General features: G+C 43.6%; 1 protein-coding gene across 1 annotated transcript in view; it reads left to right on the forward strand.

Annotated features, from left to right (window-relative positions):
- FOCAD (focadhesin) overlaps positions 1-13,713 on the forward strand; it is a 2,336,882-nt gene extending 2,323,169 nt beyond the window's left edge. Inside the window, exon 46 of the mRNA XM_044060381.1 lies at positions 13,188-13,713. Coding sequence (XP_043916316.1) covers positions 13,188-13,261 — 74 coding nt within the window. The 3' untranslated portion in view covers positions 13,262-13,713. The remainder of the gene's footprint in view (positions 1-13,187) is intronic.
- The last annotated feature ends 11,054 nt before the right edge of the window (positions 13,714-24,767 follow it).

A 24,767-nucleotide genomic window follows, 5' to 3' on the forward strand; every position in this document is an offset into this window, starting at 1 on the left:
AAGCTAAGCAGACGTATCCTTCTGCCTCACAAGTGGTCCCTCATTTCAAGCATTGCGGCAAAGATCTTCAGCCATTGGGGCCAGCCTTGCTGCGACCTATTTGCTTCCCTGTCAAACCACAAATGCAGCAGCTACTTAGCCCTAATTCCCCCGCAGGGGGAGTCCCTGAGAGATGCTGTAATCCACGATTGGCCCATGGGACTTCTGTATGCTTACCCTCCCTTTCCCCTAATCCCCCAATTCTTGAAGAAAGCCCTTCGGTTGACAAGCAAAGTGCACCTTGTTGGCCTCGACAAGTATGGTTCCCTTTTCTCTGGCTTCACTTACTATGCTGACCGTGGATTCTGGATCCAACTCCAGATCTGATTTCTCACCCCCAAGGGTTGAGCCACCCGGACATAATCAGCCTCAAGCTGACATCTTGATTTCTCCACTTCCAATGATCACCAGGCAGAGCAACCTTTTTTCCCCAGTACGTGACATTATTCTGGCCTCTCACAAGACATCCATCAGGAAAATGTATCTTAGCAAATGGAAAAGGTTTTTAATTTGGTCTAAGCAGAGAAAACTAGACCCATATTCAGCTCCAGTCATTGCAGTGCTAGGTTACTTATCAAAATTCTTTGAAGAGAGAGCTGCAGCATCCACTACTCGAGTTCACCTAACTGCCATTTCAAATTTCCGTAATGGTTTCAAGAATTCCTCTTTAATATCACATCGTCTATGTAAAACCTTTGTAAAAGGAGTGTCTCACTTTAGACCTCCAATCGAAAAACAATAGAACAATGGATTCTCACACTAGTCCTCCAATCTTTGACACAACCTCCTTTTAAACCTGCAGCCACCTGTGACATCAGGTTCTTATCCTGGAAATCTCTTTTTATGGTGGCTATCACGTCGGCTAGGCACATTTCTGAGCTTCATGCATTATGCATAAAGCGTCCTTATTTGATTTTCCACAAGGGCAGAGTATCACTATAGATGAACCCTTCCTTTCTTCCCAAAGTTATTTCTGATTTCACTGTTGACTTGCCAGTTTTCTTCCCTAATTTTTCAAATTAAGGAGAGTACTGTCTGCATCCAATAGATGTGCACAGACAGCTGAGATTTTATTTTGATAGAACAAAAACAATGCACAAATCTGATCAGCTGTTTGTATCATTCTCTAGTCCTAAAATGGGAAAGTCAGTTTCTAAGGTGACTTTAAATGTCTCAGCAATTATATACTCTCCATCTACCGACACTCAGAAAGCCCTATACCAGAGAAAATCAAAGCACACTCCACCAGATCAATGGCAAGTTCTGTGGCTTTCCATTCAAGGGCTTCTATGGATGATATCTGTGCAGCAGCAATGTGGACTACTCCTCCTAGCTTTATCACTCATTACAAATTGGATTTGGCCTCCAGGGGAAGAGCTTCCTTTGGTTCAATGGTGCTCAGGAATATTCTTCCATAAGGTCCGCCCAAGGGACACAAGGTAGCTGGGGACTCTGTCCCATCAGTGACGAATGAATGAAGATTAACAACATCAGATAAAGAAGTTATGTCTTACCATAACATTCCATCTATATTGTTCATCATCATTCCCCAGGCACTTTTAAAACCTTCCTCTCTAGAATTAACTGGAATTCCGTTACTCGGCTCCCACTCAGTGAAGCAGTAAACGCCTTCAACTCAACCTTCCTAAGTATTTTAAATTCTCTAGCCCCACTGTGAAAAGTTCAATTAAAGGCAAACATTTCACCCTGGCTAACTAAAAACACCCGTACCTTTATGAAACCCAGAGATAGGACATGGAAAACATGGGTACAAACCAAACTTCTAGCTGACCTCCTAAAGTATAAAGAACTTAGAAATCAGACAAAACTTATCAACAAGGACAAAAAAGACTTTTATTATAATCCCCCAAAAACATTAAAATCTGATCCAAAAAAATTCTGGAATGCTATAAACCAAATATTACATCCAGGTAACCCAACTTTGCCAACCCCATGTCCTGACAAGTCACCTGAAGAAACTGCCAATACCTTAAACACCTACTTTATCAAATCCATTTCCAAACTATTTAACTCCAACCTCTCAAACAACACTTCAAACCTCCCTATACACCCCTCAACCACTATCTCAGTAAACTCCTTCTCTCTCAAACCTGTCTCCACTGACTATGTCAGAACTCTACTCTCAAAGTTCAAACCTTGCTCTGTATCAGCAGACAATATTCCTCCTTACTTTCTCCAGATTGCTGCACACTCCCTTGCTATCCCTTTATCCTATACTAATCAATCGCTACATCTCTGAGTCTAAAGTTCCTTCTATCTGGAAACAATTTTACGCACTTCCTATTCATAAAGGAGGTAACTTCATAGAAATATCTCATTTCAGACCTATTGCAGTCCTCTCCCCTCTCTCCAAAATCCTTGAGAAATGTATACACAAACAAGTCATGCATTAGCTTTTACAAGAAAAACTTCTCATTCCAACACAGCATGGCTTCCATCCCAGGCATAGTACAACCACAGCTCTACTATCATTTTTCAACACCATAACCCTGGCTAAAGATGATCACAAACTCGTACCCTGTCTATTCGTTGACCGTTCTAAAGCTTTTAACACTGTCTTACACACACTGCTACTTAGTAAACTTGTAGACTTAAACTTCTCCCCTGATACAGTTGCATGGTTCTCTAGCTATCTCTATGATGGGTTGCAGTCAGTACAAAGGGACTCAGCACTATCTACCCCTCTCTCAGTAAGAACTGATGTTCCCCAAGGTTCCATTCTTGGACCTTTACTCTTTAATATCTTCACCAACTCACTCCACTCCTCTTGTCCTCATTCTAACATTGTCCAATATGCAGATGACTCTACAGTCATAACTATTGCTAATTCTCCCTTAGAACTCCTAACAAATACCCAGACATCTTTCAACTTGGTAGAAACAATGGTCACTAATAATCAGCTCATCCTTAACCCTAAGAAAACAAAATGAATACTCTTTCTACCTAAATCTGCAAACCACATTAAGGTCCCGAACAATACTCCTATAGAAGTCGAAACTAGCACAAAACTCCTTGTCATTACCATTTACGACCAACTAAAATTTGATCTTCACATTAACATGTGTATAAAAAAAAACACCAAAAGCTAAGACTATGGTACAGGAACAAGAAATTCCTAACGACTGAAGCTAGGATTTCTCTTACCCATGCCTACCTTCTACCATGCTTAACCTATTGTTCCCAAATACTCACAAATCTGAACTCCTCCCTACTTACCAAATTAGAATCAGCCTACCACAAAGTAGCTAGATTTGCAGCTCAACAAACATACAAATCTCACCACTGTCTCTACCAAAAATAGCTAAAGTGGCCCAAACTACCTCACCTGTTCCTACAGTCTCAACTCCAAATCATCCACTCCATCCTATATCAGCTTGATTTCTGCCCAAGTCTATCTTCTCTCATCTTTCAATACTCCCCTACCAGACTTATCCAAAGCTCAACCCAAGACCTACTAAAAATCCATAAACCCAAATCTGACGCAAACTCTCACTAGAAATAAGGTCCCTGACTCACCCCAAACAATTTAAGCTAGCAACCAAAGACCACTTTAAAAAACACTAGTCTGGCCATTGTACTCATCCTCCCTGATTATTACCTGCCTTTTATAGTACAGTCAAACTAACTTACTAAAACTTACCATTAACTACTTCAGCCTATGCTTCCTATGCAATCCCCAAAGCTTCTTCTATACCCTGCTCCCTGAAATTCTTATGCAATCTTTTAAGTTTCTGCTACTCTGCATACAAAACCTTATATTTACTCAACTCTGTTTTTAAACCAAAACATACAATTTATTCTACTTTCTCAACATTCTCCTTTTTGTTTATAGTACTGTTTTATCTGTCAACAATAAACATGTATGTAGCTTACGTATTTTAACTACCGAAATTCTCTATAGCTGTTTTTTATTGAAATGTATCTGTATTGCAATAATAATTGTTTTGTATATCTTTGGAGCTTTTCTCCCCGGGCCTCTGCTGAAAAAGGGCAATAGCTCAGCTGGACACTCCAGTCAACAAATGTAAAATTAAATAAATAAATTCATTAATTATATCCCACCCTTCTTCCCCGACTAATGGCTCAGGGAGGATTGTTTGGATCCAAATTACGCTTTAGGGTACTTGCTTAGAAATAGCCTCTGCTTTACTAATAATGGGCAAACTCGATCTGAGGTAACAGGGAGAAGGGTATTAGGGTAAAAACTTAGCTCGAGGGTTTTTGGCTGGAGAGAGCTTGGTATAAGGCCGACATGATTCCAAGGACGTAACCGACAACCCATCTGTGATGAATGAATGAAGATGAACAACATAGATGGGAACGTTATGGTAAGACATAACTTCTTTTTCTTTTAGACTTAGAGGTCTTGATTTTCCCAACCCTCAAGAGACCACCTCACAATCCAATAACCTAAATAATTGCTGACCCATCTCTAATCTTCCATTTCTAGGTAAAATTATTGATAGCAGTTCTTTACAAGCAGGTGGAAACTTATCTTCATGGTAGTGGACTCATGGATTCTGTCCAGTCAGATCCTCATACTCACCGCAGCACTGGAACTGCTGTAATTAGTGTGGTTAATGATCTCCTTATGGCAAGAGATCAATGGCACTGTAGAGTATAGGTCCTCCTGGAGCTCTCTGCTGCTTTTGACACAGTGGATCATACTTATAGAACATTTGTATTCCAGCTGTGGAATACGTCTACCATTCTTGACTTGTTTTCTTCTTAATTTTCTAACCATAGACATATAGGGTCTGTTCTCCACTCAATCTGTCTTCATCTTACCATCTTGAATGTGGATTCCACAAGATTCTATTTGGGCACCCTTATAATTTATTGGGTATTTGCTTCCATCAGGAGATCTACCAAAGAAAAGAGTCTTAGCTTACCATAGTTTCTCAACCTCAATCATATTTCCCAGTTGTTCATGCAGTTGTCTCTTCCAGACTGAACTATTGAAATGCCCAATACCTTGGACTGTCTAACACCGAGTTAGATCGCCTACAAATGGTGCAGAATTGTGCAACAATACTACTGACTGGTACTCCAAATTTCCATCATATTACACCAGTTCAGCACAGTCTCCATTGGCTTCCAATCCACTATAAGACTATTTTTAAGGTAATGTTGTTAGTATATCTGGCCATTTTTGAGCCCTACTTCCCTGCGCACATTTTTCATTCCTTTGAGACAGCTGCTAGCAAGTTTCATTGGTGAATTTGGAAATGACTGATGTTAAGTTGTCAATCTCGCCTTCATTCTTGCTTGATGGGTTCGGAGCCGATCCTCGGCTCCGACTCGGCACTTGCTTTAGCTCGAGAACTCCTTTTACCAGCTCGAGGCAGCCCCATATCCCATGATGCAAGGCAGTAAATACCCAGATCTCGTTTGCCGCTTCGCTTGGGAGGTCTTCTTTTTACCAGCTCCTGGTAAGTAGTTCACTTTTGTGAGTTTTAAGCCCCTTTAGTCAAAAAAACTTCTTATATTTAGTTTTAACTCTAGTTTATCCCTTTTCTGACAGAATTTTACTGTCTCCGTTAATTTTTAGTTAGTCAATTTTCCCTATCCCATCCCCCCCCCTGTTAGGGTGTGTGTGTTGGTGTTTTTTATAAAATACCTCTTGGTATTTTGTTTAATTTAATTTTGACTGGTGTGTCTGTGTGTGTTGTGTAGACACCATGTCTAAGGAGAGGGTTTCAGGTTTTAAGAAGTGTGACTCGTGCTGTCAGAAAATGTCTCTGACAGACGGTCACACTTCTTGCCTGTATTGTTTGGGCCCTCTTCACCTGCAGGACTCCTGTGCTATTTGTCACTCCTTCAGCCAGAGAGTCCTGCAGGAGAGACGTAATAAGTTGATTCTCAGGGGTCTTCTTAAGCCGGAGGGCTCTCCGGCTAAGTCGGCTCCACAAAAATCAACAAAAACTGCCAAGGCCCAGGCTTCTGTTTCTAAGCCTGCGGCCTCGGCTCCGACTCGTATTGAGTCGAGATCGGCTCCGGCTGGAGCCGATTCTGGATCCACAAAGCTTTCGGCGCCGATGGCTATCGGTGCCGAATCTGTTTTGTCCACTTCGATGTCGGCTCCGACACCCATGTGGCACAGGCATCGGTGTCGGCTCCGATCGGCTCCGACACCGTAACTTTGGTGGCTGTATCGGCTCCGGCTGGAGCCGATACATCGAGACGTTCTGTCGGCTCCGAGAAGTCGGTGCCGACAGGATCAGTAGTATCGGCTCCGATGGCCCATTCCAGGAAGAGGTCGAGGTCTCCTTCCTTGGAGCCGATACTTTCGGCTCCGGCTTCGCCTCTTCTATCGGAACGGAGCCATCGGAGCCGATCTTCAAGGTCATCCAGGTTGTCAGACTATGACCTAGAGAGAGTGGTCAGTAGATTACTCAAGTCACAGGTACTGGCCCAAATGCTACACAGTCCGTCTCAGCAGACGACTGTTGGTCCACACCCCGTTACAGTTCCTCCTTCAACTCTACCCCAGAGCTTGGAGTTGGAGTCTTCGGGCATGGTTACTGCTACGGCTGGAGGACGGATACCCCCTTCTGTTCCTTCAGCCCCTACTCTTATCTCCTCTTCCTTAGAGGGATTCGGTGGTCGGGCTTCCATGGTCTCCTCCGAGGGGTGAGTGGCATCGGACCCTTGTCCGAGCCCGCTCTTCCCCTTGGAGCCTCGGCCTTGGTGAGCTCGGCTCCGACATCTGCCTCGGAAACTTCCCTTTCGGTGGTTCCTGGAGTTCCTAGCTCTTGAGCGGGTTCTCTCGGACCTGCCTGGGAGGGGAGCATTCGAGGTGATGAAGAGTGTACTGGCCACTGGTATCAGTCAGCAGTCTCTTCCCGTAGCTCCTCCCTCTATGGTACCTGTTGACATCTCTGCCACTTCTCTTGCTACAGGACCCAGAGATCCTCCGCCTCAGGTTTCCCCATTGGGAATTTCTCCCTCTTCGAGGATTCTCCTGATGTTTGGGAGATCCTCCTAGGAAGAGGACTTGTAAGAGGAAGCATGTAGACTCCCCGAGTCTGTCACTTCGGATACTGACTTTGATGAGTCAGAGGGATCCCTAGATCCCCTCTGAGGATGTCTCCTTCTCAGACATCCTAGAACTTCTGAAACAGAGGGAAACTGGCCCACCAACAATCCCTCTGAGGATGAGTCAGTATACCTAGAGGCGTTTGGATCTCGGCCCTCCACCTCCTGGGTGTCTCCGCCTTCGACCCCTTATGCAGGTTATTGCACGAAGGCGTGGGCAGCTCCTGACTCTGTAGAGCCAGTCCCTAGGAGGCCTTCTAAATTTATCACTGCCCCTAGTGACAAACAATTCCTTACCAAGGGTGTCCCCGCTGATGCCATGGTGGTGGCTGCGGCCACCAAAAAGGAACTTGCAGATCCTTCCGTGCCCGTCCATCCTCCTAATAAGGACTCTAGGACCATGGATAGGTACGGTAAGCGGATGTTTTCCTCAGCGACCTTTGCTATGCGTTCGCTGAATTACCTATGTCACTTCACCAGACTCCAAAGAGATATCCTCAAGGAGCTGGGAGAAGTAGTTCAGGATCCTACAGCTGCAGGGGCTCAAGAAAAGATTGTTTCGCAGCTAGGAACCCTGAATTCCATTGCTAACTCCTCCATGCGGCTAATATCTTATGCTGCGGATGGAGCGAGTAGAGCCGCAGGCACAGGTGTGGCTCTTAGACGCCAAGCCTGGATGCGGCTATGTGATTTTGCGGATCCCTTTAAGGCGTCCTTCACAAATTCTCCCTTTGATGGGTCAGCTTTGTTTGGCCCTCAGGTGAAGGAAACCTTGACCAGGTGTGAGCAGGACGGCAAGACTCTTTCTGCTGTTGGAGTCCGTTTTTCCACCCCTTCTAGGCCTTATCCCAAAGGACAGAAGGGTGGGAAGATGTGGTTCCGTAAATCCCAAGGAGTCACGCCGATTCACGTGGTCAGTTTACCCCTAGAGGCAGAGGGGTAATAACAACAGGCGCGCTCTAGAGGCAGAGGGGTCCGAAGAACCAGGGAAACAGGGAGCCTCTCTCTGATAAGCCCTTTCAGCATCCCTGAGGTGTTGCCCGGCTGTCCCTCCTTGGAGGCAGTCTGGGGAAGATTATCACTGTACCCAGAAGCCTGGCTTTCCCTCACTCAAGACAGATGGGTACAGTCGATCATATCCAAGGGTTACATAATTCCTTTCGAGGAAAGTCCCTTCCCTCAAGTTCCCTTCCAGATGTACCACCGGTCTAAGGGAGATTGCAGAGTTAGAAACCGCAAAACTACTGCAAAAAAGAGCCATTCAGCCAGTTACAATAGACCATTCAGACCCCGGAATCTACTCAAGGTTCTTTTTGGTCCCCAAAAAGACGGGAGACTGGAGACCAATATTGGATCTCAGCAGACTCAACAAGTCTGTCAGGAAGACAAGATTCCGAATGGTCACTCTTCAGTCAATTCTGCCCTTCTTACAGAAGGACAACTGGAATGTGCTCAATAGATCTTCAGGATGCGTACTATCACATCAAAATTCACAGACGCTCCAGGAGGTTTCTCCGCTTTCGGCTGGGGTCCAGTCATTTCCAGTTCAGAGCCCTGCCCTTTGGTCTCACTACAGCCCCCAGAGTGTTCACCAAATGCATGGCAGTGGTCACGGCTCACCTGAGACGTCAAGGATTCCAGGTGTTTCCGTATCTCGACGACTGGCTCCTTTCAGCCACCACCAGGCATCAGCTTATAAAAGCCAGGGATTACACAATAGACCTTTGTTCCCATTTGGGCATCTCAGTCAACTTCGAAAAGTCATCCTTATCGCCCTGCCAGTCTATTACCTTCATAGGCGCAAACTTAAACACTGTTCGGATGTCAGCTACCCTTACAGAACAAAGAGTTTCAGACATTCAGACTCATGTCAGGATCATTCTGGCCAGCAAGAAAGTACAGGCCAGAATGGTTCTAAAGGTATTAGGTCTCATGGCTGCGGCCATTACTCTTCTTGGCCTGGCTCGATTCTACATGCGCCTCCTTCAGTGGATGCTGTTCACACAGTGGTCATACCAGCAACTCCCAATGCGTCACCAGATTCTGGTGACACAAACATGCAAAGAACATCTTGCTTGGTGGATCACATCGTCTCAGGTTCACCAGGGCAGGTGCTTTGTACCTCCGTCCCCGATAGCCACTGTCACCACGGATGCCTCCCTGATCGGGTGGGGGGGTCATTATCAGGGCAGGATGGTTCATGGGGCGTGGCAACCGTTCGAGTACCATCTGCACATAAATGTCCTGGAGATGAGAGCAGTGCTTTTAACGTTGCAAGCCCTCAACGACTTTCTTCCCGTAGGGACAATTGCAGTCCACACAGACAACATGTCTGTAGTGTGGTATATCAACAAACAGGGCGGAACCAAGTCCTACCCCTTGTGTCGAGAAGCACTCAGACTTTGGCAATGGGCGATCTCCTCTCATCGGTTTCTGGTAGCAACGCATATCCCTGGGAAAACCAACATTATAGCGGACAGATTGAGCAGAGCTATTCTCATGCCTCACGAGTGGTCTCTCAAACAATCCGTAGCGGAAGAGATTTTTCTGGAATGGGGTCGTCCATGTTGCGATCTTTTGCTACTCCCCAATACAGCAAATGTCCAGACTTCTTCAGCCTCTTCCCTCTATCAGGCCATCCCCCCAGAGACGCTCTGACCCAGGATTGGCCCCAGGGACTTCTTTATGCCTTCCCTCCATTTCCTCTGATCCCTCAGGTGATCCAGAAAGCTACCGTTTTGAGAGCCAAATTGATTCTCATTGCCCCTTACTGGCCTCGACAAGTTTGGTTCCCGTTCCTCCATCATCACCTTTTGGTGCAGCCATGGCATCTGGACCCAGTGCCAGATCTACTGATTCACCAATCCGGTCAGCTGCACCGGTCAATCCCTTCTCTCAACCTCACAGCATGGTTGCTCCACTTCCTTCCTTAGCCAGGCTTCCTTTGATCTCTAACCCAGTTAGAGATATAATTGTAGCTTCACTAAAATCCTCTACCAGGAGGATTTACACAAGCAAATGGAAACGTTTCTCTTATTGGGCTAAGGCCCAAAATATTGATCCTTTTACTGCCCCTGTTCAGGCAGTTCTGGACTTCTTAGCAGAGATTTTTCATGCAGGCTCCTCTTCTTCCACAGTCAGAGTTCAGTTGGCTGCTATTTCTAATTTTCATGTCGGGATAGCAGATCATAATATTATGTCCCATAGGCTCTGCAGGGCCTTTTGAAAGGAATTTTCCTACTAAAGCCTCCAATCAGGAATCCTCCTCCTCAGTGGGATCTAAATTTAGTGCTGACATCCTTGATTCTTCCCCCCTTTGAGCCAGCTGTTTCTTGTTCCCTAAAATATCTTTCTTGGAAAACGTTATTCCTAGTGGCTATTACATCTGCCAGGAGGGTGTCTGAACTTCATGCTCTTTCGGTTCGACCCCCCTATTTGATTTTTCACAAAGACAGAGTATCTTTGAGAACTAATCCATCCTTTTTACCTAAGGTCGCTTCAAAAAACAATCTGAATCAATCCATTGATCTACCTGTATTTTTTCCTAACTATTCAGATAGAGCTGAACAAAAGCTACATTATCTTGATGTCCACCGTCAGCTTAGATATTATTTGGACAGAACAAAAAAATTTAGGAAATCTGATCAACTTTTTGTTTCCTATGCGGATAATAAAAAAGGCCTTCCTGTTTCTAAAGTGACTTTGTCCAGATGGCTTTCTTGGTCATCACTGAAATTTATCGATCAGGGGAAAACAGCTGTGCTCAAAACCTAAAGCACATTCAACTAGGAGTTTGGCTACTTCTACAGCCTTTCAAGCTAGACTGCCTTTGGACACTATTTGTGCAGCGGCCACTTGGGCCACTCCTCACACTTTTGTTTCCCATTACAAATTGGACTTGGCCTCCAGGGACAGAGCCAGTTTTGGCTCTACAGTCCTCAAGAGTTTGTTCCATTGAGCCACCCAGGATAGAGGTGCTAGGACGCGGTCCCATCAAGCAAGAATGAAGGCGAGATTGACAACTTAACATTAAGAAGTTATGTACCTACCATAACGTTCCATGTTAGTTGTCTTCTCGCCTTCTTTCTTCGACCCTCCCTCCTTCCCCTGGCCTGGACAGACCTTGTATAAGAAACTATTATGCTAAAGACCATTCAGACCTGGTCCTTTTTCCATCTGTAAGTTTCTTCTTCCTTTTGGAAGTATGTTATGCTTGGTGTTATTGCCCTTTGTCAACAAACGAGATCTGGGTATTTACTGCCTTGCATCATGGGATATGGGGCTGCCTCGAGCTGGTAAAAGGAGTTCTCGAGCTAAAGCAAGTGCCGAGTCGGAGCCGAGGATCGGCTCCGAACCCATCAAGCAAGAAAGAAGGCGAGAGAAGACAACTAACATGGAACGTTATGGTAGGTACATAACTTCTTATTTTATACTGATTATACTATCAAGTCCCTTACATATGGAACTTGCTATGCTGGTGATTTCAGAAGTACCCCACGCTGGCTGGCTGGCTGGCTTTAGGCAGACATTAAAAACATTTTTGTTCGGTATGGCTTATGATTGTGATGGTTGGTGTCTTATGATTTTTTTCCTGCTGCTGTTTTATTATTGTAACTTTTTTATATTGTAATGGTACTTTGGTTATAAGATACCTTAATAAATATGAATTTGTACCTTTGTGTTGTGTCTGGCTTGAGCTGCTGTCCATTGTATTCTGCAGGTACCCTTCCCATTTTTATTGTTTCATATGAGGTTTTCTGCCATTTTTCTTGTTTCTGTCAGATGCTGTCTCAGAACTCTGGATCTGGTAACAATCTTGGTGGAGCTCCTGCCAGCTCTCCCAAAAGTGTAGGAACCTCAAAGTTAATTATAATAGGGAAGTGCATGACAGACTGAGGAAGCTTTGCCTCTCACAATAAAACATTTTTCAGAATTTGCAAACATCTTAGAATATAGTTTTGGACATTTTTTTATGCAAAACTGAATTCAGAGAACATAATATGATTGAAATATCACGTATCCTTCCTAAATGCACTGGCGGTTAGGAGGGCAGCCAGACATTACTTATGTCCTGCACCTGTCAGGCAGATGAAGCAGTTTTGTGTGTTTTGTTCAGAGCAGACAAGAGGACTGCGTTCATACAGATCATGTTAGCTTGGTTGAGCCATTGTATTTGTTTCTGCTGTGGCTTTTCCAAACTTTGTCAAGCCCAATACTTTCAGAAGTGCAGTTTGTTTTCCCTACTTGCTGTAGAGGTTTTGTGTGAAGATTTGTGAGACCATTACTTGGTCCACAGATGCATCTTTGTTATGCAGTGTAGTGTAGATGCTCTTTTCAGTTGTAGATAAGTTTTGGTAAGCCTGCCACCAATGCCTACTAGATTGAACACCTTTCTATCTGAATCAAAGTTCAAGACTCATTTATGTAATCTCATGAACTGCTGGTCTAAGTGACCCAGAGAAGTCAATTAGTTAGATGGGTGTCTACTGTAACTGCAGGTCTCATGGGCCATTTTGATCAACATTTCACTTTCCCACCACCCCCACCTTTGTTTGTGGAAGATGGAGGTCATTATTTCCTTTTAGTCAGTCAGTTCTTATTATTCTGTTGCTGTTTCTAAATATGTATGAAAAAAATGTGAGAAATAGCGGAGGAGCTCACTGTGGGTTTTCAGAAGCCAGTTATATTAGATACTGATGAAAGGCTTCTCCTGTACAAAGAAGTGACTGCTGTGAACGATGAAGGCTTCCATGGGCATTCGGAGGAGCTTATGTTATTATGAACAGTTCTTTCAGAAGTCCTAGAAGATTTAGATGTGGTAGGTGCCAGAGCAACAGACTTTTTTTGTCATTTATCCAATGTCCTAACTGAATTAAAACATAAAATGAATATAGAAATATAGTATTGATTTGCAATATAGTTATGGTATTAGAAGCCATTCAGCGTACAACATTCCTTTTTGTTCAGTTAGATTTGCATTATTGGTATTTTTTATAAAATATTATTTTTATGTCTTATCAGTACCATTAATGTGATAATCCAGATAACAGTTTATGTATGAGTAATGTATTGTTTGTTTTCTTTTTCAGCTACTCTTCTAGCACTAAAGTTTCTTCCTGAATTTAAGAAAAAGGCAGTATGGACAAGAGCATATGGTTGGTAGAAAGGTGTCCATTGACAGAAGTGCTGGGCAATACAACAGAATGCATTTAAAGCTTATTCCAGAGAAGTATTTCTTTCCCTTGACTCTGAAAATGCACTAAGTGGAAGCAAGTGCTGCAGTGTTATTGGCTTAAGGACTGAACAAATTACTCCAAATTCACAAAAAAATAGTATGCACGTTGCTTATTACTGTATATTAGAAAACTGACAAAGTTATGTCAAAACATGACAGGATGAAGTATGGTATTGTTCCCAGATCAGTTATCCTTTATGTGGATAATGATTTAAATGATGTGGAAATTGTCAGACTTCAGACACAGATAAGTACAGGAAGCAGTGCCTGCATTCTGTATGTGAACTTGAAACTGTACACCTTTTTGAATGTCAAACATTCAGCCTAATTTTTGAACAATATATGCACACAATAAAATGCAAACTAGTGAAAAAATGGTATTGTGCTAGTTGAGACTGTTTGTAATATTGCATGGTAATTCTTGTATTTACTTTTTAGTAAAAGCATACATTCAGTCCTGACTGCCAAAATGATATCCTGCTTATACTGTTTAGCCATTTCTTCAAAAATCTACATAGACTGAATCAAAATATTTTGTCTCATCAGTTTTTCAGCATGTATCTATTCTTTGTATGCAGTATGTTTTAAAAAAAATGTCATTAATGTCCTTTGATCATCATCAAAGCATGTTTCAAGGTCTTCATGTGAAAAAGCATCCACACGCAACAGTAATGAAGCAGGGTTCAACAGTGGCTCAGGAGCTGGAGTGACCGGCTTGGCTGGCAGTGTAGCTGAAGGCCTCTGAGCTTCCTCTTGCAAAAAATGTAAGATCTTTTTGTACTACAGTAACTCCAGAGAAGTTGTTAGTGGTGACCACAACAGGTGGCTTCATCCCGGAGTATCTCGAGCACAAGGAAGCATGCAGACAGGAATTGAGAAATGTGTGTGAGTGACTGAGCCTGGGCAGAAGGTTCACTGTGTAGGTCAGACTCCAGGAAGTCATCTCATTACTCTTATGTTTCTGATGCAGCTCTCCACCTTCCATCTCCAAACTGTGGGATACTGCTTCTCATAATGTGTAAAAAGAAATGGGCAACATGTGGAACACGTACTAACAGCTTATTAACAACTTTACCTAGGAAGGTCAGAGGATGGTTAAAATGTGTTGCTTTATACTTAACAAAAGCTTTTTACGAATCAGTGTTATTTATTATGGATATTAGTTAAAAATTAACATTGAATGTGTGAGAGAGCCTTTCACTGTTGAACAGCAAGGAGCATAGACTTTTAAGACAACTTGAAGAATGCACCACATATTGAGGCATGAATTCTGATTTTGGAGCCTTTGTTTGTAAAAGGAACTGAATCGACAATGGACAGACACGCATGATGAATAGTCACTGGTAGGGACAAAAGTAGATAGTTTTACATGAGTTACAGTCAGAATGGCCTTCGTGTTATGAATTGTCCAGTCACAAAGTGGATCACTTCTGCTTGAATTTTCCTAGCAGTCCTCATTGCCTCTGCTCTAAAGGTAAGCATACCCTTGTCAGCCTTGACAAAAAATTGTGTAAAAGGAAGGGCAAAAATCTCCTTTCGGTTCTTTCATTTTTTTCTTGTTGCAGTGAAACTTGCCTTATCGATATTAAATGAAATGTTAATATTCCTAGGTCCTCATAATACTGACATTTCCACCATTTTTTTAAATATCACATTCTAGCTTTTTATGTTATGTTATTTGTGATAATGTTGCAACTATTGTCTCACAAGTGTTTGTGTGGCCAGAAAAGTAGCACCTCAGAATGTGAGAACCCATTTTGCTTTTCTTTGCATCGAGTAGGAACATTTGCCTAACAGCTGTTGTTTGTCAGAAAATTAATCAGAATGTTCTGCATAGAAGCCAGTTTCGGTGGCATAGAGGGATAGCTCTAACAGTGGCCGAGGAGAATAATTTTTTTTTTAATGGTTCAGGCTATTGCTACAGTAGGCAGAGAAAGACAAGTGTTCTCATCCTTTTGAGAGACTGAGGTAGATCCAAACACACAATGCTAGAATCCCTCAGAGGAGGGGCTGTGATGCACATATGCCATTTGGGGATGGGCATTAGGCAAACCAAACCACACCTGGTGGTAGCTTTCAGCACAAGTGTGCACTTGCACGAGTAAGGCATTGGAGGCCTCCTTTGTGATAAGGATCACATCTTCCCCCACCAATGTGTATGGCTGTGCCCTCATTGCCAGGATACTAAGGTTTTTAGTAACTTTTTTGGTTGGCTGAATAATAGCCCTTCCATATGTCTTTCTACTTCATGCTGTACTGAAGACCTCCCCAGCATGAAAGAATGAGTGTGTTGTCCAGCTGAAGAGGCTTGATGATCTGCAGGTATGGGGACAAAAGCACATTAAAAAAAAGACTATTGTGTATAGTAGACCCAAGATGTATTCTGCAAGAGGCCTTGTGAAGAAGTAGTTCAACAGTAATTATCTGATAAAATAGGAAACAGTTGTCAAACTGATGATATTCACATTAAATGGAGTACCACAAACACAAAATGAAGTGGATCCATCACTTCCAGCACCAAAGGGAGTTGTTTCAACCTGTTCTATATATCTACACTCGACCATTTCCTAAGTTTGTACAGCCACTATTCAACAGCAGGCTTACTAATGAAAGGGAATACCAGATTGTTGACAACACATTGTTAGTGGAGCCTCTTACTACTGTGTGTGCATAGAAATAACCTTCTGTACTGCAGAGGTAGTGGATTATGATTTTTCTGTCACAGTCTGATTAGTCCACCATCATACTGGATGTCCTTCAAGGATGCATCTGCAGTCATAACATATGGGTTGTCCTGCCTCAGGCAGCCCATCGGTCGGCCGGATTCCAAAGTCTGGGTCTGGCCTCGGCTGATGTCGCACTTCACCCGACGTCATAGCTCCTGGGGTATAAAGGCATCAGCCGACGCCATTTTCCTCAGTCTTTCTTGCCGCGCGGTGCCCGAAGCAGAAGCTGTTCGCAAGTGCCGGTCGGTCAGATCCAGAGATTTCAGCTACCGAAGACTTCTAAAAAGCTAAGTACCCCATTGGGGACTCTTTCTTGCCTCAGCCGATGTCAGACAAAGTAAATAATTGTTTAACTTGTGGGAAACAAATACCTCATAAGGATTTCCACTCTTACTGCCTTCCTTGCTTAGGCCCAGACCACGACGTATCAGCTTGTTTAGCCTGTGCTTCCTTCAACCGTCGGACACTTAGACGTCGGTCGGAGTTTGCTGAAGAGTTTTTTGGTCCCACTTTTGCATATAAAATGTCATCGGAGACTCCGACTACACATTTAGCCAAAAAACGCAAGGAAAAGGACCGACACTCGCGGCCCGCGGTTTCGGCTGAAACCACGGTTAGGCCTACCGTGAGTGTCTCGGTTTCGGCTGAAACCGAGTCCTCGGTTCTTCCTTCGGCCGAAAGCATGCTTCCGACAACCGAGGCCTCAGAGGCCCCGGCTGAGTCGGCTACAGAAATTCCTACCGATGAAGCAGGCACACAAGAATTGTCCGACACCATTCCATTGGACATCTCTACTCCTGCACGTGGGGCAGCTAGACCCCCTGCTTCTATGTCTATTAAGGCCTTCTCCAGGGCTAAAGCAGCTAAACTTTCCAAGGCCTTACCTGCAAAAGCTCCCTCTCACAGACCTTCCTCAAGTTCTCAGATTCTCAGCCTTGCTGAGGACCTTATTTCTCTGATCAGGGGATCCCAACCTCACCCAGACAGGGCCTCACAACCCCCTCCTGAAAAAAGGCCTAGGACTGAACCCCCTGAACCTCTCTCCTCTGACTATTCCTCGGATGGATCAGATTTATCAGACCATCAGGAAGGACCATACTCACCTTATGATGATTCGGATGCAGAAGACTCCATTCCTTCTGCCTCCCCCCCAGAAGAATTTTCTTTTGGGGAAACTCTACACTCTATGAGGGAACACTTCCAATGGCAGGGTCAGGATTTTTCTGATTCTAGGAAAAGGCTAAGGACTTTTTTACACTTACCACAGCATAGGCCTTTAGCCATACCACCTGTACTATCAGTTGTTGATGCATACAATGATGCCAGTTCTGCCCCCGATTCTCTTCCCCCGGCCCCTGCCAAACCTGACAGATATTACAGGGTCCCGGATTCTCACTTCCACTTGTATAAGGCCCATGCTGCAGACCCAGAAACCATTTCTCAGGGCCCTAAGGGTGTTGCAGCTGCCTCTGCCAAAAACCCCCTACCCTCTGAAAGAGAATCAAGAGCACTAGAGAGATGGGGTAAAAAGGCTGATACATCTGCTACTCTTTCTGCCAGGGCTTTAAACTGTCAATTTCACATGATACAGTACCAGGAATTTTTGTTAGATCAGCTGAATAAAAAGCTTTCCTCTCCTGAACCTTTAGACCGCAAGTCCCTTCAGGATTTGATACACAACTCTCAGCAGGTCAGTAATTATTTCTTAAAATGTGGCTATGATGCACTGGAGGCTTCATTTAGATCAGCTATGACTGGAGCAGTGATTCGAAGGCATGCCTGGCTAAAAGAGCAATCCTTGCCAGACCATGTTAAGTCTAAACTCCTAGATGCCCCTATGGAGAAACAAAGTTTATTTGGCTCCCCTGCACAGGAGGTTCTAAAGAAAGTGGAAGAAAAAGCAAAATCTGTGCAAACAGTCAAGGATTTTCTGCAGGTCCAACCTCCGAGGTTCAGCAGAAATTGGCCTTCAAAGAATTGGTCCTTTCCAGACACCTCCAGAGCACAGAGAGGCAGAAATAGACGCCCAAGAAGCAGAGGTCAATCAAGGGGTGCCTACAAGGGTCGTCAGTGGCAGCCTGCCAACCAGAGGAGTACCACCACAGCTGCGACTGCAACCACTTCCACAGGACAGACACAATGACTTGGCTCTAATTCCGCCTACCAGGGAACAACTGGAAGCACCCTTGGGTGGAAAGCTAGCTTTATTTTCAAAAAACTGGCATTGCATTACAGGAGACAAATGGACTTTGCAAACAATAGACAAAGGCTACAGGTTTCACTTCCACACTTCACCAAAAAAGAGAGGAATGCCAAACCTTCCACCAAGCCAGAAGTCAGAGGCTCTAAAACAAATCATCAACTTACTAAGGATGAGAGCAATAGAAAAAGTACCATCTATGGAACAAGGCCAAGGATTTTACTCCAGACTATTCCTTGTACCAAGAAAAGAAACTCAATGGAGGCCTATTCTCGACTTGTCCGCACTGAACACATATCTCATTGTACCAAAATTCAAGATGCTGACCCTACAGCAACTTCTTCCCATGTTGGGCAAGGAGTCTTGGCTGGTGACTCTAGATCTCAAGGAGGCATACCTGCACGTCCCTATATGACCAGATTGCAGAAGACACCTCAGATTTCTTGCAGGATCAGAACATTATCAATTCTCAGCATTGCCCTTTGGCTTATCTACTGCGCCCAGAGTATTCACGAAATGCCTGGCATCAGTAATTGCACATTGCAGGCTTCAGGGAATTCAAATCTACCCATACCTGGACGACTGCCTAATACAAGCGGACAACAAGACAAAAATAATAAAGGACTTGGCCTATGTCATACAACTGCTGCAAGCCTTGGGATACACAGTCAACATACAGAAGTCAAGACTAGTGCCATCCCAAAGGATAACATTTTTGGGTGCAGAACTGGACACAATAACTCAGATGGCTTTTCTCACAGAAGAAAAACAAAAGCAACTACCAGTCTACTTCATGGCATTGACAAGACAAACTCAGCTTACTGCAAGGAAAGTCCTGCAGGCCCTGGGTTACATGGCATCCTGCATAATCTTGATCCCACATGCCAGGCTGCATATGAGAAAATTACAATGGTACCTAAGAAATGCATGGTCTCAACACAGACACAGTCTAGAAACCATGATACCAATCGTTCCATGCCTGAAAAAAGAATTCCTGTGGTGGGCTCAGGCCTGCCAGACCAACAGAGGGTTGCCTTTCCACAAACCACAACCAAGGCAGACCATCACCACGGACGCCTCAGACCTAGGCTGGGGGGCACACATGGAAGACAAGTGTATCCAAGGCCTATGGGACCAAGACCAGCTGAATCTACACATAAATCTAAAGGAGATGCTGGCAGTGAACCATTCCTCCAGCAAGGACACCTGCTGATAAGGACGGGACAATACCACAGTCATGTGGTACATCAACAAACAGGGAGGCACGCATTCCTACCCTCTATGCCGGATGGTAATGGACCTGTGGAGCCTAGGCCTGAATCTCAACATTCAACTGCAGGCCAGATTCGTACCAGGAAAAGAGAATTCACTAGCAGACAGCTTAAGCAGAACTACCACGGATGCTCACGAATGGATGCTGCATCCAGACATCTTCAAAACCATAACAAAGAATTGGGGAATGCCAGAGATAGACCTGTTCACCTCCCCACTCAACCACCAACTGAAGAAATTCTGCTCAAGAGAATACCACCCACAAGCCTGGAGGGTGGACTCCTTTCTTTCAGCTGGAAGGCCCTGACAGTTTATGCCTTTCCACCTCTCCCATTGATGTACAAAGTTCTACTGAAGATCAGGGAGGAACAGCCAAAGGTAATTCTGATAGCTCCAGACTGGCCAAGGCAGCATTGGTACCCGCTACTGAGAAGCATGTCTCGGACGAACTCATGGCCTCTACCTCTATGGCCTTTACTTCTAACGCAGAACAACTACAAGACCCTGCATCCAAACTTGAAAATGCTGCAGCTAACTGCCTGGAAAATTGCATAAAACAAAACCATCCTGTTTTATCTCAGAGGGTCAAGGACATTATCCTGGAGGCTCGCAGACCCTCCACAAGGAAAACTTACTCAGCCAAATGGAAGAGATTCCTCATTTGGAGTGCATCAAAGGGAACAAATGTCACACTGGCAAACCTAGCACACATCCTAGAATACTTAGCAGAACTGTTCCACAATGGCCTGTCCTATTCTTCCATTAAGATTCATGCTTCAGCAATTTCAGCAGAGTACAACATGGATCCTCCTATCTTCTCTCACCCTCTCCTCAGACAATTTTTAAGAGGGATCAAAAATGTAAAACCTCCAAGGAAACCACCTCTGCCTGCATGGGATCTCAATTTTGTGCTGGAAAAATTAACACTTCCCGCTTTTGAACCAGCAGCATCAGCAGACTTACAGTTCTTATCTTGGAAAACTGCCTTCCTTCTAGCAATCACTTCAGCAAGAAGGGTATCCGAGTTACAGGCATTAATGGCAGTGCAGCCTTTCCTTATCTTTCACCAGGATAGAGTGTCTCTGAGAACCAATCCTACTTTCATGCCAAAGGTGGTATCCAGGGTATCCTTGAACCAAGCTATTCATTTACCTACGTTCTTCCCTAACCCACAGAACAGGGGGGAAAAACTACTGCACACCTTGGATGTACACAGACAACTGCGCTATTATCTGGACAGAACTAAGACCAGCAGAAAAACTGACCAGCTTCTGGTAGCATATGCAACAGGAGTGCAAGGAAAAGCAATTTCCAAACAGACAATTTCAAAATGGATAGGAAATTGCATTCGATTCTGCTACTCTTTTCATGGAAAAACAACTCCTGAAAATATCAGGCCTCACTCCACAAGAGCTACAGCCACCACTACAGCTTTCCTACGAGGAGTGGCTACCAAAGACATTTTAGAAGCTGCTACTTGGAGCTCCGTGCATACATTTGCCAAGCATTACAATCTTCCTTTATACTCCAGATCCCGAGCAGGTTTTGCAACTGCAGTTTTACAAGGAATCTTAACTACACCATCATTATCTTAGTGCCTCCTCCCCCAGTTTGGCTATGGTATTCTACCCATATGTTATGACTGCAGATGCATCCTTGAAGGACATAGTACAGTTTTGTACCTACCATAAATGTAGATGTCTGATAGGTATGCATCTGCAGTCAGGATTACCCACCCTCCTTCCCCTCTGTGGTATTCCTAGGGTACTTACCCCTTTCTTAGCTAGCTGGGGGAATCTATTATGGTGTATTTGTTTGTATGTATATATACTGTTTGATTTCTACTGTTTGGAATTTTCTACTTTTATCCAAATTTAGCCTTCCTAGAGGGCACCTGGCATCTGGGGCAAGAAACACTGAGGAAAATGGCGTCGGCTGATGCCTTTATACCCCAGGAGCTATGACGTCGGGTGAAGTGCGACATCAGCCGAGGCCAGACCCAGACTTTGGAATCCGGCCGACCGAAGGGCTGCCTGAGGCAGGACAACCCATATGTTATGACTGCAGATGCATACCTATCGGACATCTACATTTATGGTAGGTACAAAACTGTACTTTGTCTGACACAGTAGGTTGGATTTTGTCCTTGTCCCTGCCTCATCAAATTCCATAGAAAGGCCATAAGAGGAACTGTTACTGAAGGTTTTGTTAATATCTTTGTGTATGTGTTTGTTGAAATGAGTTCTGATAGTGAGGTTGGTGCTGTTCATGTGTGATAAGCTTAGGTGTTATCATGGCTCTTCAGACTCTGGTAATTTCTTAAGTGGAGTTTCATGGACTGGTCAAAGCACTGAATGGTCTGGACTCATCCAGAAGCTAACTCTGTTGAGTTCACCTGTAAGTAATCTAGTCTTCATTAGTTGGATATGAGGAAGTCTTAGTATAAGATATAGAACATTTCTCCAAACCTAAGTCCATGGTCTTAAATAAAAGTACCGCATCCCAGTCCAAATACCTGTTTTTTTTTGTTTTTTTTTTTCCTGTTTTTCATGAGTTATGCCATCCCATTCCAAAATCCTTCCTTAGACTGGCTGTTATAAAACTGTGTTGCTCATGAAGTTTCAGGGCTTGCTATAGACAAATGTAAGTGGAGATGGCAGAGTATTTAGCACTGCCAAAGTCTCCTGGCAAATGTCTTCCATATTTCTTCAGTAATTAAATCAGACATTTGAAAGGCCAGCTGTATGCATCCCTGACTTTGGGGTATTTTGTAGACCAGTGGTAGTACTAGAGAGATGGACAGACACACAGAAAAGACAGTGTATTCTTTATACAGTAGTTATCTCGCTCTTGAAAGCAATTCTGAGGGACAGTCCCTCTCTGGGCAGTTGTGTCCTTACCCAAAAATATTAAAATGTCAAATGTCCTGCAATTGTAGGACATAATTATGTCCCATATTTTATGTAATAGTTGCAGAATAAGCAACTAAACTGCTACAAGAATAAGCTTTCATTTAGGCAAAAAAGTAAAGTTATATCCTTTGTACTGGCCGTGGGTATGTGTCAGCCTGTAAAATCTGATGTGCGTCCCGAAAATGTCCCACTCTGGCCATTTCATTTGAAAAGGTGGCAACCCTATGTACAATAAAAGAAAAATACCTATGGCAAAAGTCAGGAAGGGTAATTCCCATGAAGATAAAAACTTTCTCATCAAACTAAGTAGGCAACTAAGAGGGCTAATTAGGTCAAGCAAACTCAGTTTTGAGGTAAAGATAGCCTCCCAGGTGAATGATGACCATTCGGCCTTTTTCAGTTGTGTCAGACACCTCAGGGGCAGCCACATTCACCAAGCCTGGTGACATAGTGAACATGTTAGCAAATTAATTCAGTTCCAGCTTTACCCCCCTCTCACCCCCAACCATCCCTCCAAAAATACCCTTAGACATAATTCCGCCAACTATAACTATGTAGCATGGGTGTAGCTAGGATTTTCAAATCTGTACTCACAGCTGTCACACTGCTGCCCTTCTCCCCAACCAAGCTACAACTTCATATAAATTATATATATATTTTTTTTAAGTTGGCACCCACTAATTTTCAAGCCACCCTTGTGCTGATATGGTGACTCATTTATTCCTTTATATTAAGGGGGGGGAGTGTGTCCTGGATTTTACACTCAGTTGAGAAGTGAGGTAGGCTCTGGGAGTGGTGCCATCATTCTAGATGGGCATTTTTTCCCCTAGTCTTAAGCCCCTCTCTTAAATGTTAGCATCAGTGTTAGGCTAGGCAGGCAATGTTAAGTAGCCCTAGTGTGTGTCCTGTGCCAGGTCCATGCTCATCCCTCATACTGACCCCATCAAGCACATAAATTGCTTAAATTCAGGTCACCTTGGCTGCAGTTGGGACTTCTCTGACTTAAATAGAACATGTTGGAGAGACATGCGTCTCCCAGAGACTGCCCCTCCCATGAAACAGGCTTCCCATCCATGTGAAGCTGAGTTTGTTTTGTTACCCAGTGTAAGCTCAACCTAGACTAGTGCTTGGGGAATAGGAAATTTACACTGGGCCTGACACCCATGTCCCTTATGGACAGAGTAGCTTATAAATGCCTGTCCTCAATGTCCTATTTGGATACAGGACATCATTATTCTTTCAGGAAAACTTGGTTAGGTTTACAAAGTGCCCCCTCAGGTTGTTAGCCTAGTAACGCTGTATGAATCTGTAAATATATGAATGATTTGGTCCCTTGCTCCTAAAATGTGTGGTTTGTTGCCAGTCATTGGGGATTGAAGTCACTAAATAATGACATACATTTGAGTTTCGGACTTTATTTCCTTCAGAAAATTCATGCTAACAGAAATCCTGCTATTTAAGAAACTTTGTAATTCTATAAGAGCAATATTTAAAATCTGTTTCTATTTTTGAGCCTTTGTTTCCCCTTTATGTTAGGCTTTATCCAGATTTCTTGAGCTAAGAGGTCAAGAGGTATGCAGACTTTGTTACTGCTGCTGCCAGTAGTTGATCAAGCTGTCTCTGTTTCTCACACACTCACACTTGTGCTTCATAAAATGCATGCTAGCACAAATCCTATTATTCAAGCAGCGTTGGTGTTTCATGACAGCAATATTTAAAATGTTCCTGTTTTGATCCTTTGCTCCCCTTTACTTTTGGCATTATTCAGGTCTCTTGGGTGAAGTGGTTAAGAGGTATGAACCTCTTAATTGCTGCTGCTCCTGCTCTGTCGCTGTCACTCTTCACAATCTCTCTCTCTCACACACACACTTCCGTTTTCATGCATGCAAGCATGCATACACTTATACACCTAGACAGAAACATAAGCACACATATGTGCACGTGCTTTTTTTTCGGTTTCATTTGTTTTTACACTCACTAAACAGGGAAAGCACTGCCTAGTGAGTGTAAAATAATAGATCTATCGATCTCAGTCTCATGGACTCATACACACAGAGACAGACACTTTTTTTTAGTTTTTAATTTTCTTTTTTTTATTTTACACTCACTAAACAGTAAAAGCATTCTCTGATGTAATTTACACCTCATTATCACCTACTTATGGGCTGATTAAGGGTTAAGTGTGAAAAAATGCACCCTTTGTTAAAATCCAATTTAGATGCAAATGACAGTGCAGTATCAAATCCTTGTTTTAGAATATTTTTTCAACTAAACCAAGGGACTTCTTCATGGTCCTAGTGGCCCTAGGCAGGATAATGGATCGG

Source organism: Protopterus annectens, chromosome 2.part0 (assembly GCF_019279795.1).
Source record: "Protopterus annectens isolate FY-2018-M chromosome 2.part0, PAN1.0, whole genome shotgun sequence".
Taxonomy (NCBI): domain Eukaryota; kingdom Metazoa; phylum Chordata; order Ceratodontiformes; family Protopteridae; genus Protopterus; species Protopterus annectens.